Here is a 15,517-nt window from a genome sequence, read left to right as displayed (position 1 = left end):
CTTTAAAAATATGGTTTTTGTTTACAAAAGACTTGTAATTTTCATTGAAAGCTTGCCAAATCTTTTGAAGATACACAAAACATATCAAAAGTTATAGTATGGAAACTTTTCATAGAAATAAATAAAAACCCTATAACCCGAGCGCTTTCAAAAGGTGGACCTTTCTTCTTCAGGTACACTTTTTGAAAGCGTTTGGGTTATAGGGTTTTTATTTATTTCTATGAAAAGTTTCCATACTACAACTTTTGATATGTTTTGTGTATCTTCAAAAGATTTGGCAAGCTTTCAATGAAAATTACAAGTCTTTTGTAAACAAAAACCATATTTTTAAAGTATTTTTACTGAAAATTTGTCTATGAATATATGAATTTAGAGTTTTGACTGCTCTTTGTGCAAATTAGTTTCCATGCTAACATTAAAAACACTTTTCTTCATCTTAGAATTGTCAAATATCATTTGCATCATCTCTAAAACCTTCTAAATAAATATCAAATGGTTTTGTTTTTCAGTAAAACTTCATATTTAATCTGCTATTTTTGCGACTCCAATTTTATATGCGTTTGGTCAATTTGATAGATTAAAACTTTGGCTTTCTATTGGTTATAAATAATATAAAACATTGGAAAGAACTATTGGCAATTTGTGAAATAGAGGATGTGGCAAGCAGGCATGGTAAATGAGTCTGAAGTTATAATTTACCTAAATGAAAATGTATTTCCAATAGGTACTTCCTTCTGCTCACAAGATTAGCTTTTCTCGTTCTAACACGTCTCTCATGCAAATTATTATGTGTCACCTCTCCACCAATACGAGAGCACTAATATCACATGTCAACTACATCCAAAACCTCACTCACTGGGTACCGACATCCTCAAGTCCCAGAGTCAAGTGGGAACCTAACATTCAACTCTAGGAACTCACAGGGTAGCTTGATGCCAGGGAATGTGTCATCCGGAATCCCAGGGAAGTCCATCGCATGCACTCAACCCCCACGACCGTGAAACCAGCCCAAAACAATCCCAGGTTGGTAACAACCTCATCATCCAATGAGGGAAAATCCAGGAAAGAAGCAGAAACAGGCCACATAGACCTTCTGTGACCCACAACACAGAAGACAAATAGAGAGGGGAAGATGGACAACTCGAAACCTATGTTAAGACTTATGTGATTGGTTCATTCAATCTCCAAAACCTCACTTGCTGGGCACCAACATCCATGCGAGGGTAGGAGGAGGGCGACAAACGATCAAAATCATCATCAGCCTGGACCAGCTTGAAAGGCTCAGGAGGAAGTGGGGCAGAAGTAGCCAAAAGAGGTTGGCTCATATACCACTCAATCTCCCGGCGAATGAGCAACAATATATTCCCAAATGGGTCGCCTGCACCTGAAAATACAGCATCAGATGCTGGCAAAGTACCCGAAGTGGTGAATGTACCTTTGGAATTAATAAGCAAGAAAAAGCAGCAAACACAAGCAACTGTGAAGTGTAGTAAATAAAGTTAAGAAAAATATAAAAAATGAAAAAAATAAGACAGTTCAAGGTAACTGAACAAGGTAAGAAAGAACTTCTGAACTCGACAGCTACCAAACGAGAAGTGATAGTTTGGTAGTGGCACACAGATGGAGCCACATGCATCATGTGATAGTGGTGCTTTCCTATTGGTGGAGAGGTAACACATGATGATTTAATGAGAGATGTGTTGGAACTTTGAATTCCAACAAAGGGATGATGAAGGCTTGTGGCATGCGTTTCTGAAAAAGTTTGCATACAGAGGGCAGCACAAATGAGAAAAGCTAATCTTGTGAGTGGAGGAAGAATACCTTATCAGAATTTCTAGTTTATGGCACCACAAAGAAATAAGATAGAAGGCTATAAAAATTAAGTTTTGTCTGAGTAATACCTATATTATAATGAATAATTTATGGAAAATTCCATACTTCTCAAAGGGGTGGTAAATAAATTAGAGAAGAGGAAAGACATAGAGGGAAAATGTCACAATTCTCATACTACGGGAGATTGAGGATTTTTAAAAATATTTCCTTTTAAAATTAAGAACTTAAACCTTATATAATATTAAAATTTGATTTGTTAAATACATCTTGATGCCAAGTGTATTTGTATACAATGATAATAAAGTAGTTTAATTAAATTAATGAAAAACTCTCACAAAAGTTGTGACATACACACTTTGACCTGTCTGTAGCAAGAGGGTTAAACCAAACATCTAGATGAAGTTTCCACAGATCTCAACCATCCACTGTAAGTAGAGATTAGCTTCCAAGACCATACTTAATCCTTTCCAGCTCAGTGGCAAGATAATGCTACTTCTGTATTTGCATTTATAAAAATCAGTAACTCGTACATGTTAACATCTGAATCACAGACACTTCAAACATAAAACATCCAAACAATTTCATTTTGGAACCTACATTTGATTTTTTTTTGTAAATTTACAATGCTATTACAATATAAGCCTATACCCACTGACCTGATTTCACACAAGCTTATTATCAATTATACAATCACAGGCCTAACAACACCATGTGAAATTTCCCATTGTTAAAGAAATTAAACATATATTAAAAGTAATGAAAATAGATAGTATTTATCTTACTTATAAAAGTTAAAAATGATGTAAAACTGTTTCAAGACAACCTTGGTGGTACCTTCAGCCCATATTGGGGTGAAGTCCACCAATAAGTCCCATGTTGTCCCAAAACATTATATTATAACACTTCATAGCAAAGTGAAAGCAATTAATTATATCAACAAAATAAACAAACAAGCAAGAAAACCGATGAAACTATTTCCTTCTTTCCATAAACAATAACAACAAAAAATAATATAGTTAAAATAACTAAAGGCATGTGATCACACAATAACTAAAAAATTTAGAACTTACTATTACAAACATAGAGGGATGGGAACCTTATGCCAAACAAATTGCAAGCAATATTTATGATTTTTCAAGCTTTAAAAGCTTAGAAATGGTAAAACAAAAATATGCAGGTAGTTGAATGTTACAGTTCTTGACAAAATCAACTTTAAAAATTCACTGATTTTTAGAATAATGTGAAATAGAAATAAGCAATACCAACAAAAAAAGGCTTGAAGTTATGTCTTGTATGTTGGTTAGTTTCAGCTTTGTAATCCCTAAATAAATATTACACTTGAGGGGAAAAACTTAGGTCAGGGTTATCAGTTTGAATTTATTTTTCTCAGTACTTTTATCCATAAGAAAGTGTTATGAAAATTTATATCAAAGTAAAATTCTAAATCTGAACATTTCAGCTACAGTCCTATTTGAATGTGATATAAAGGGTAACATCAGACAGACTGTTTTAAAACTTAACATTGTCATATGCCCCTGTAAAAAACAAGAGATACTAGGTTGGATAGAGTTAAGAATACCAAAGGTACCAAAGCCTAGTGGTGCTTCAATGGAAGACTTGACAGGTATGTAGTCAAATGGGATTGTTATGCTTTTAGTTTATTCAGCTATCTTTCTCAAGAACACAGTTGTGTTGATTTCAAAGAGTGGATGAAAGCTTGTGAACTTTTATTACCCTAAAATCATTATTCATAATATTTTTAATAATGCCAGGAGATACAGCAAGCTTCATCACACAGCATATTTGGGTTGGAATGTTCTCTTTTATTGTAATAGCTTTCAGTGTGCTTCCTTGGAGAACACTAAACAACTTCAGAAGGTATTTTTAAAATGTTGTTGTTCTGTGGCTTTACACTGTGTGAATATTTCTCTTTAGAAAAGTTTTTATGTTCCTTTAGACATAACCTCCCTGTTGTGGCACTGCTAAGTTGTGAAAAGAAACTACACCTCCTTCCACACCACTGCAATGTTCCTATAGACATAAGACTTTTTGTGGTGACAATGCACCACTGGAAAGTTGTGAACAGGAACGTGTTTAAACATCTTCTAAATAAGACCCAATTAATGATCTTGACATCACAAGAGTAATTTAAAACCAATTAATCTTGTGACAAACTTATACCAATCAGAAGTAATCTGTGATTGAAGCATATTCTAATTTTATTGCTCCTGATAAAAATGCTAGCTGTCACCTACATTATTCATGTTACAGAGCTGAATCTACATAACAACACCAGAACAATGAGACCTGTCACAATAAAACAAACAGGTTCAAGAATGTATGAAAAAGTAAACATAACAGTAACAGTTTTAACACTTCTAGACAAAGAAACAAATATACTGTCTAAAATTTCCTGTAGCAATACATTATGGGTAATGAAGCTTTCTTGTTTGATAAAATTCATACAAAGCTACAAGAGATCTCTAATTTTGTTAGACTATAAGCAAATCAGCTACTGAATACTGCCAACTTCCATCACACTAAATAATGGGATTTAGCTGCCATCCTTATAATGCTCTCAGAGTGGTGTTTCTTTATAAATAAGTCATAAATAAGATACAAACCACAGGGCCACACCATTAAAAATAGTTTCAGTACATATGTAATTGTCGGGTATAAAACTATCAAGTAATTTTACTGGCTGGTAAAATGATCTGGTATAATAAAACTTGATGTGACATTTATGTGATTAAACTACATAACTACTGAAAAATTTTATTGGCTGTTGAGAATGTGATATAATACTATAAAGTTAGATTTTTGTAAAAATAAAAAAAACTTTGTTTATTTTTTTGGACCTATGTCATTTAACTATACCTTTGTAGACTATATTGGTTTACTATCAATTTTACTTTGAATGTTATTATTCAAGACTAATTTATATTTATTTGACTGTGATCTAAACAATTCTAATGCCACCCAAGATTTTTTTATATTTGAAAAAAAATAACAACTGATGATGACATAGTATGTTACACCACTTGACGGTAACAACTTGCTGACCAAGAAGATCAAATGTTTCTTACCTCTGGACTCATGTTCTTAGTATGTTCTTTTAGCCGTGTCAGTGTTGGCCCCAGATGTATCTTAGAACAGTTTAATAAGACACTAAGCAGAGCATGAGTTGCACAAGAGTTTGGTACAACCTGTAAAACAAGAGAAAAGAATGCCTAAAGAACTCCTGTTTCCAGCATTCATAAGGCTTTAAAATGATACTTCTCAGATCATTCACATTACTTAGTTCGAGCTGGGAATGTGAAAGAAAACACTTTACATGATGTGTGTTTCATTAATAACATATCTTGTAGATTTGAAAATTATTCACTAACTGGACCTACTGATATGCTCGTGTAAGGAAAACATACAGTATGTTTGAAAACAAGCACTTTCAATACCATAAATATTAATCAATAACAGAGCTTGTATACCTGCTGAGCAAAAAATATTGAATTGACTGTTGCTTCATCTTCTACAAAACTCTCTTCTGTGACAACTACTTTCCGGCGACACCTGCGCTCTTCTATCCACTTGAAAAGAAAAATGAAGCCAAAAACAGGTCTAGAACAAAAGAAAATAAAGTCCAGTTATATTCATAATCCAGCTTAGGTTGAATCCATGATATTTAGTATGCAGTCTCTGTTGGAATATATTACACTCTGAATAAGCATATTTCAAGTATTTTAACATCGGTGTCTATTAATTATCCTTCTGCTAATCCAAACCAGATGGCAGTGGTAGCAAATTCACATCTTATTAGTAAAAAACCTATTAACATTAATGGATTACTGAAACTAGGATAATTGAGCAATTTTTGAACACAGAAGTTTGGCCCCTTCTTTTTTCTACACCCTGGTATAAAGAAAATGAATAATGCTCAGCTCCACATACTTCAGAGGTTATCAAATTTAAAATTAATCAATTTGTTGTATGCCACTAGATCTTTTAAATAACAAAGCTGTAAAATAATTTTATTTTTAGTTATCCTTATATATCATATAAAATTCAGTCTAGTTAGTCTGATACTACTTACAGAAACTAATTATGACTGGAAGATGTTTTCTAAGTGTTTTTTAATGGCAATATAGAAGTGCTTCCATCTAATTGATGGAGTTTACTGATAGGAATCACTATTTGATGAGTTTGAAACACAGGACATCAATTTACAAGTGACAAGAATGATAATATTTTGGTCAGTTTCGAGCATATGACATAAGTTTGTTTCTATGCTAAATAAGGTTGTCCAAGAATAAATAATGTTTTAAGTTAATCCAATAAACTGAATTTTACACAGTAACACACTAGATATTTGCTTAAGAACACAGATTTTACCTGAATATGTTTTATTTTCTTCAAATTACCAATTTATTTAAACCTTGAAAATTTTTTTAAGATAAGGAATCTCACCCTTCAATTGGTTTTTGGAGATCATAAATTTCCTCCACTTGAATTCCTTTTACTCCAAAGTCCTCCAAAAGCAATGTAAACAACCCTAACAACAAAAATAAGATTGTATAAATATTGCAATTGCACAAGTTGGTTGCATTATGAAAAACAACAATTATGTTTAAAAACACGAAACAGGCTTTTTATCTTTTAATTTAATTTTTTTTTTATTACAGTACCTGCACAATAACACTGACTTCACACTATTTTGGAAGATACTTTTCCATAATTTTCTACATTCTTTCTTCTAAACTTCACTTGGCATAGACACAATAGGGCAGATTTCTAATACATTTTATATTTGTAATAACGCTGATGTATGACATGTCAAGTAGGAAATTTGGTAACAGTGTTCTACTTGGCATAGCCATAATAGGGCAGATTTCTAATACATTTTATATTTGTAATAACGCTGATGTATGACATGTCAAGTAGGAAATTTGGTAACAGTGTTCTACTTGGCATAGCCATAATAGGGCAGATTTCTAACACATTTTATATTTGTAATAACTCTGATATATGACATGTCAAGTAATAAATTTGGTAACAGTGTTCTACTTGGTATAGCCATAATAGGGCAGATTTCCAACACATTTTATATTTGTAATAATTGATGTAAGACATGTCAAGTAATAAATTTAGTAGCAATGTTCTACTTGGCATAGCCATAATAGGGCAGATTTCCAACACATTTTATATTTGTAATAACTCTGATATATGACATGTCAAGTAGGAAATTTGGTAACAGTATTCTAAATGCTTGCAAGAGTTAGTAGACTGTAAATAACATGTACAATATGTTCCTCATAATCTTGACACAAGAAGTAAGAAAAAAGAACTAGAAATAAAAATATGTCTTCATAAATTATCACAAAATTTATTTAATAATACAAAGTTTCAAATTAATCAGAAATCAAAGTTCTTACATGCCCTAACCAAGTTTCAAGCAATATCTAATCTAAAACTCCGCATTCTTGAGCTTATCAGTCTTTACTTCTTTTCATTTGCAACCAGATGACAAGATTACAATTTAATGTTAGATGATTACTGGCCATTGAAAAAAACATGTGATCACCTTATTTACAAAGGTTGGCAGACTGATTTATACATAACTATAGTTACCACAACAAAGACCTCAGCACGAACCACCTGGTGGCAGTCATTTTGTCTTACTATGAGAATAATATTACAATCAATTTGAACAAGGTGTGAGTTGGCATCATGTATAAACAAATCAAAGGGACAGCTAAGCTCAATGACAGAGGAAAAGGTTTATAAAATAATTAAAACTGTTAATGAAGGGATACCACCTCACAATACTTTTGCTAATTAATATCTGTAATATTAGTTGGGAAAATTACTGACATTAAAATATACAATTAGATTAATCAATTATCAATAAAAATCAATTAATTATGTCACATAAAATAATTAACCAAAATCACAATTTAAGTGATTAATGTCACAAAAGTAATCAATTGGTGTTTTTGAACTCTCCACAAAGTGAAATATTGCTATTATGATTATTCATTATTATTTTGAATAAATTCAAGTTTGTTCAGTTTAACTGAAAGAAAGCAACTAATTGAAATCAGGGTTTCTGATAATTATTTTCATCTATTCTAACTATCTAAGCAATACAACTATTGCCATTATGTTTTTTTATTCTTCAAAACAAAGCTACAAAATAGGTGGTAGGTGCTCTGCTGACCACGGCTATCAAAACCTTTTTAAAAAACTTTTTAGAATTAGAAGTTTTTTAGTTATCTTATTTAAGAATAATTGATGTTTTTTGGCCATCTCATGTGAGAACAATCAATTAGTTGAGCATAATACAGTAGTGAGCCCATTGATTAATCAATTCACAAATTCCAAGCTCTATTTAACTCTAATAGTAAAAGTGTTATTGCTTGCTGGGAAAGTTAACTATATTAACACTTTCAATTACTTCTACTTTTAACTGGTTATATTAACAATGTTTACTTACAAACACTTGTTTGGTACACAGTTCTCATAATCACTCTTACAGTATATTTTAACACATTAATTTCACTATAAAATAATAACCATTTCACAAAGAATTAAAATAATTTATCTTACCTGGATCACTTTCCAGCTCCAGCCACCCTTCAGTCAGCTTGTTTAGGTCTACTGGCATTATAAAAAGCTGGTATGACCCCCACTTACTATGTTGCCAGTAGAGATACTCATTCACTGTAAGAGGAAATAAAACATTAAACTACTTTGAAGTAGTTTTCAAAATATTAATTTCTAACATGAAACATACAAGTTACACTTTAAATGTTGAATTAAATTTCAATTACAATATAGAAAGTACATAATGTACATAATGTTTAAATACTTTTTTTAAATGTACATGATAAAGTAACATTTTCTCCTATTTGAGACAGCCAATGATGATTTTAAGTTTAATGCTCATACCAATTGGAAATTATTCTTAATACAAGTCTAGTGTAAAAATCATAATACATAACACTGTTACATGGTATATTTTTTATTTAGAAAATTTGACTTTTACTATTTACTTTTTTTTTCTATTTGGCAGTCTGACGATTCATTGAAAGCTATAATAAAGTAACATGAATTATGTTGGTATGTTTATCCTTGTGTAATCAAGCATTCTTTATTTCTAGATAAGTTCTAAAAATTAGTTAAATACTGGCAGTAGTAGGCCGGTACTACAACTTACAAGGCACATTCAATTACACTTACAAATTAAATGATAACAACATTTCTTCAAATTCTTGTAATATTAGGTATATAATAATCACGCTGTCTACATACTAAGTATATTTTCTACTGCACTTATACAATGATAGAATGTATTATAAAACGCCACAATTCAAATTTAGTCCCCAAGTTAGGTTACTGCGTCTTAACGTTATTTTTAACTTTTAAGCCTCACGCCAAGCGTGTAGTGTTTAGGCCTAAGTTCATAAGCTACATTGGTTTACCACGAGTTTATGTATATAATATATATATTCATTTTCTTTTACTGGTTTTACTTTTATAAATATTCTACTTGCTTATCGAGAATAGTCAATAATCCTGCAACATTAAAAACAGATGCTACCTTATAAGCTTTCTCTGCAAATATGCTCAATAATAAGAATAATTTACAAGCTTCACATTTAACTTTAGTCTAGTTCCCTACACTACGAAATATAGTAATTCAATGTAAGCCAACAGCTCCTGATGGGAACAGACCTTATTTACGAGCAGTAACTATGGCCCACATGGCTATTTATTAATATATCCAGTATCATTAAACCGCTACTGTCAACATAAGTAAGACAAAAAGTATTTATATTATCTTGATATCTGAAAATATCCAAATGATTAAAATTTCTATTTAAAATAAAAGTGTTAAACGGAAGGATAAAACAACAAGGGATTATAGCTGAATATTAAGTGTGTAAATTTAGAATAAATTTAGATATAAAGAGCTTTGTGAGTCGTTGAAAGTCTGGTGTTTTTTAGATATGACTAAACTTTCTTTAATTAATGTAGAGTTCAAGGTCTGAAGATCCTGTGGTAATGACAGAGAAATCGTTATATGAAATATTGGACCCATGGTTTCAGAATAAGAACGAATGGATAAATGGCTGGGTTTAAGTAGTCGACAGTCAGTTCTGTTAGATACTCCTAAATATCCCTAGTTTTTAAGTGGCGTTTTGTTTTGTTAATGTACGTGAACTTACATTCACTACACGTATATTTATACATGAACCATGAACATAGAAAGTTAAGTAGTTGACTTTTGTATTAAAATAAGTTTTTAATGCGGAGGCTAGGATTGTATATTAGTATATATATGTGAGCTGAAATTTATGGTAGAAATTTTTTATAAGAGAGAAGAATTGTGAACCCATAAAAAGAAGAGAGATAATGAGGGGAAATTTGGGGACGGTGTGCACATTGGCTGGTGGTTGGAATTTGTGTAAAATGGAATAATTCAAACAAGGATTAAAAATTACGTTTAACAATGACACGACCAGATTACATTTGAAAAAGTGGGAGATAAAACTATTATAATTGGTGTATAGGCCAGTAAAAGTTATTTTATGATAAACAGATGTAGAAAGGTGTTTACGTTCTTTGGTAATCCTGACGTATAGAAATGGTAAAGAATCATTTTCTCCGAGTTCGGATGTGAACTTGATATTGGTGTGTTGGGCATTAAAGTGAGAAAGGAACTTAGAAACGTGACTCGGTTGTCGAAATAGTGAGAAAATGTCATCAATATTTGACTCTCAGATTACATTTTAAAAACCAAGACAATAATATATTAAACTTAATTTCTCTGGATCAGTTGAAAAAACTACCGAACTAATAACTAAATTTATATCTTCTCTCATTGATAAAAGGAATAATTTTAATTTTGGTATTAAATATCACCAGTTTTCTGATTTGGAAAATGATTTTGAGCATAAAATCTCCAAATTTCCCCGTTTTAAAGAAATTGTTTTTACCTCTTATTTTGATTTAAACATTTTCAAGTTGACAGAAGTTCAAAATAATATATTAGGATTCTTTTGGAGGATGCAATTTTGATAATACATTTGAAACTTCTGAACTTTATTTTTCATATGTTTATCTAAATAAATACAATAGAACTGTCTGTTGTATGTCCATGTAACTACTTTGCAGGGTATGAATGGATAATCACTAAATTTGATATGGAGGTTCATTGGACTCGGTTTCGAATCTCCACGGAGAACACAGTGTAGATAACCCATTGTGTAGATTTATGCTTAATAACAACAAACAACCTGAGTTTATATGTTATTGATCCGTAGTTATCAAAACATTTTATTCTGATGATTAATTCTTGTGTTCCAAATGTTTTCGTTTTTATACATATAATTTAAGGGCAACAAGGAACCCATCTAGGCTATCTCATCCACCGTACCAAACTTTAATAAAACACTCATAGCCAGACCTTATCATTCAAATATTTATCAAGCCATCCTTTAAGTTCACTTAAATTAACTGTATCTATCATATTTGAATACAATTCATTCCAAAGGCGAACCACGCTGTTAGAAGAATAAAGCTTTTTAGCTGAAAATGACTCCTACACTGTCAACATTTATATCTATGTCCTCTAGTCTTATAATTCTTACAATTAAGTTTGAAAAAAATATGATACATCAACACTTCGAATTCCCTTCAAACAATCTTAAACACCTCGATCAAATTCTCCTATATCTTCTTTTTACAAGAGAAAACAATTTCAGAGATCTTAACTTAAGATTTTACCTATACTCATAGGACAACCTTTCCGTCCTGATCTTCGAAAAAGCACTGATAATATCAAGATAATTAACCATATTTATTCTTTAACCTTCCCATTTTTCCCATTTCAAGCTTAAAGGTAATAATAACTCCACTTTCTCTCAGTAATTAGTAAAATTTACGATAAACATCGTAAAAATGTTGTTGTAGTTTTCGTAAATGCCATGTGTTACGAAGATGCTACTGTTAAATAGCATCTGGGATTCTCCTTACGGAACCACGTGTCGCTGATGACGCTCACTAGACAAGTGTCTTGTGATTGGTGTTCGAACACCGAATAGGTGGGTTGAGTGACTATGGAAGACGATTTCGATTGCAACAGTTGCTTCTAGGGTTTATGGCCGTTTGATCAGTGACTCAGTCGGGGGTGAAGAAGTGGGGAATGACAGCCTGCTGCGCGAGGAGATAAGATTTTCCTGACACTGAACGAACGTGAACATCATCTTATACTAATATTTTTAACCGATCAGTGTAACCAAAGTAAATTAATCAGAGTTCAGTGAGCATGGGCATTTCTAAAGATTTATAACACATAAAGTAAAAACAAAATTACCCATTCTGAACTAGAAAGTTTGCTTTTAGTAGGAAAGTATATACCTGGTCTTCCTTTTTAACACACATCAATGGAAATGTTACCTAATGGACTTGGCTTCTCTTCATCTGGAAAACAGAACTTCAGAGATGTTGGTGTTGCAGTAAACGATATTGAAGCTCCAGCAAACTCTTTGCGAGAACCCGCTACGAATTTGGATAACACCAAGGGAGAAAACTTAGTCTTTCGTAAGTCGATAATTTCAACAAAAACGGAGCACTGCTGTGACCTTTTCTGGAAAAAAAAACACACTACAATCACACTTTGTTGCGTTTTCTTGAGCTTTGGAATGTGTGTGGCTTTCTTAGGTCCAACTCTGTTGGACCTGGGCTGTAAGACTAGTACAGTGTTCGCTACCATGTCATGGGTGTTCTTCAGTCAATCCCTGTCTGTACTCCTAGGGTCAGTCTGTGGAGGGCTCTTACTCAAAAGGTAAGAAAAGTATTAACACATTAATTCAAAATAATAAAGTGGAACACTTCTTATAGATTGAACTTTTGGTAAGCTGAAGTAAGAACTTGAAAAGAATCAGATGAGAAATAATTTTCAAATTGATGATACCGAATTCTGATAGTTTAATGTACTCTTCAAATTTGCCATTGCCAAACTTTAACAAGTTTTCAATTGCTCTTCATCCTCAACTCGGATAATTATCACAATGTTTTTATTAGTAACAGTGAGTTTAAAACAACTCATGTAATTCTTAGTGAATTCTAAATAATAAAGAGGTTGAGTACCTTACATTGCAACGATTTTGGAGCACATATCGTCACCTCCGATAATGCTCTTTCTGACGACCACACATCTTGACAATAGCCTTGTAGCATAGTTTCCATTACCAAAGGGTACATCGTAAGACTGTCTTGTTCAAAGCACACCCCTCCTTCCTGTTACCTAGTATAATCCACAATCTACCTTATATACGAGGACGATGACTTCCCAGCACCTGTTTCAACACTTCAATTGCAAGATATCCACATATGCTATGTCCAGCGACTTGATTAATACGTATTTGTATGTAATATCATGAATACCCCTTTCAATCTACACTTGTAACAGATATGCAATGGTTGAAGATATGTTGTAGAAGCACCTTGTGTGCACGTAAGCTGTGTCGCTTTTCCAGATTGAAGTCCTTCTTGATAATGTTGTGACAGCTTTTGTCACTGACCAATGTGTGTGTGGGTTCTCACCTATTACAAAACGCCGCACTTTGTTTAGCACAGTTAAGGTACAATTTGTTACATGTCTCTTTATGGATAGTCCTGGAACACCATGCTGATCCACATTCTTTTGTTTTTCAATGCCATTAAACAAAAGGGGTATCGCCTTCTGGAAAATTCTAAATCCCTGATCTATACATATCTCTATCATTTGAGTTTATGAATATTTTGTGTCGGAAAGGGCTATTTTATATCCTTCTTAAAAACATTACCTACGAGCACCAAACAATGACAAATTATGGTTCTTATACATGTCGTTCCATCGAAACTTTTTAGAGCTGTGGTTGACATGTGACATGCTGATTTGTACATTAAAAATCGTTTTAATGGTCGTGTACATCAAAATAGTACTTCACAAAAGAGGGACATGCAAAAGTAACGATTTTAATGTGTTGTTAGATCATATATTTATAAATTTAAACTTGTGAACAAACTCTTTAACTATTGTCATACATATCGTAATACAAATATTATGTCTGAAACACCAAACTCAGGTCTTTAGCGGTAATCAGTGTATTTAGTATTGCACTAATACTGCTATAAATCAAACTACTTTCAAATTCAAAAACCGTTTTTTCATCATACAGTACTTAATAACTGCTTATAATCTTGTAAGCATGATCATTAAAGTACTTAAAAAAATTCACTTTAATACATTAGAGACAAAAGCTATTAAAATGAGCACATAATTCTCAAAAATTTGGTTTACAATACACGTCCTACTTCAAAAGTACTCTGTTCATTATAAAAATCAAAGTATCCAAAAATGGCAAACTGCATTCTGTTCACATTCAACTGTAAATTTTATGTTTGGCGTTTTTTTTTGTTTTTTAGTTGGTCTTTTGAAAAAGCATAGTACTAATGAAAGACAGTTGTGAATTTTCTAATGAAATATAAAATTTAATATTTGATAGTAAGGTTTAATGTAATAGTTTTGATATATAGTCTTTATATACTATCATTCCTTTGGAAGAAACTGTCCAGTTGGTTACATACATAATTCTTAATGACAAATCAGTTGTTCATTCCAACATTTTAAACTTTGAAGTTAATGAAATTTGTGAATTAAAAATTTCTTTATCTCTCCAATTGTAATCTTTATGATCAGATTGATGATGTAGCTAGGAGATCTACACTGACAGATAATGGTGTTTTTTGTTTTCATAACTGTCTAAATGCTTATAAATCACTATATTATCCCATATATGTAGATCATACTTTTACTGTTTTCAACTTCAAAGATCCAAATAACGTGCCCCCCCAGTGGCATAGCGGTATGTCTGCGGACTTACAACGCTAGAAATCGGGTTTCGATAGCCCATTGTGTAGCTTTGTGCTTAACTCCAAACAAACAAACCAAATAACGTTCCTTAACTTTAGGGCTGTTTAACACAGTAACTATTTATTGTTGAATATCAAGATAATATACTTACATTTCTGGATAAATTGATATATAATTGTGATTTTTAATGTAACAATTACAATAAGGAAACATTTATTTTAATTTTTAAAGTTATATACCAAACGTGTTTAACGAAAATCTATGAAGGTTTTAGCCAACTGTGCATATAAATTCTTCAAGGTTTTTAGGTTTTAGCCCATTGTGCATATAAACTCTTCAAGCTTTTTAAGTTTTAGCTCACTGTGCTTATAAACTATTTAAGTTTTTAGACTTTACACCAATGTGCATATAAGCTCTTCTAGCTTTTTAGCTCTTAGCCCACTGTGCTTATATACTCTTCAAGCTTTTTAGATTTTAGTCCACTGTGCATATAAACTCTTCTAGCTTTTTAGGTTTTGCTCCACTGTCCAATAAACTCTTCAAGCTTATTACATTTTAGCCCACTGTGCTTATAAACTCTTTAAGTTTTTTTGGTTTTTGCCCACTGTGCATATAAACTCTTCTAGCTTTTTAGGTTTTGCTCCACTGTCCAATAAACTCTTCAAGCTTATTACATTTTAGCCCACTGTGCTTATAAACTCTTTAAGTTTTTTTGGTTTTTGCCCACTGTGCATATAAACTCTTCTAGCTTTTTAGGTTTTGCTC

At 32.0% G+C, this 15,517-nt stretch overlaps 2 protein-coding genes across 4 annotated transcripts in view; one reads left to right on the top strand and one right to left on the bottom strand.

Annotated features, from left to right (window-relative positions):
* The window catches only part of LOC106458913 (ubiquitin carboxyl-terminal hydrolase BAP1-like), a 31,635-nt gene extending 22,112 nt beyond the window's left edge, over positions 1-9,523 (bottom strand). Inside the window, exons 1-7 of the mRNA XM_022385289.1 lie at positions 9,431-9,523; positions 8,437-8,550; positions 6,298-6,382; positions 5,322-5,451; positions 4,920-5,039; positions 3,798-3,864; positions 1,192-1,435 (exon numbers count right to left, since the gene is read on the bottom strand). Coding sequence (XP_022240997.1) covers positions 1,192-1,435; positions 3,798-3,864; positions 4,920-5,039; positions 5,322-5,451; positions 6,298-6,382; positions 8,437-8,494 — 704 coding nt within the window. The 5' untranslated portion in view covers positions 8,495-8,550; positions 9,431-9,523. The remainder of the gene's footprint in view (positions 1-1,191; positions 1,436-3,797; positions 3,865-4,919; positions 5,040-5,321; positions 5,452-6,297; positions 6,383-8,436; positions 8,551-9,430) is intronic.
* A 2,531-nt stretch (positions 9,524-12,054) lies between these two features.
* Positions 12,055-15,517, top strand: part of LOC106458912 (major facilitator superfamily domain-containing protein 4A-like) — a 38,243-nt gene continuing 34,780 nt past the window's right edge. For all 3 annotated transcript variants that reach the window (XR_002610464.1, XM_022385288.1, XM_022385287.1), the window contains exon 1: positions 12,055-12,679. Coding sequence is in view for 2 of the 3 variants with exons in the window: in XM_022385288.1 (XP_022240996.1) it covers positions 12,279-12,679 (401 nt within the window). In the remaining variant the exon portion in view is untranslated. The remainder of the gene's footprint in view (positions 12,680-15,517) is intronic.

Source organism: Limulus polyphemus, unplaced genomic scaffold (assembly GCF_000517525.1).
Source record: "Limulus polyphemus unplaced genomic scaffold, Limulus_polyphemus-2.1.2 Scaffold533, whole genome shotgun sequence".
NCBI classification, from domain to species: Eukaryota; Metazoa; Arthropoda; class Merostomata; order Xiphosura; family Limulidae; genus Limulus; species Limulus polyphemus.
Note: the sequence above shows the minus strand (reverse complement) of the source record. Positions and strands in the feature narration are given on the sequence as shown.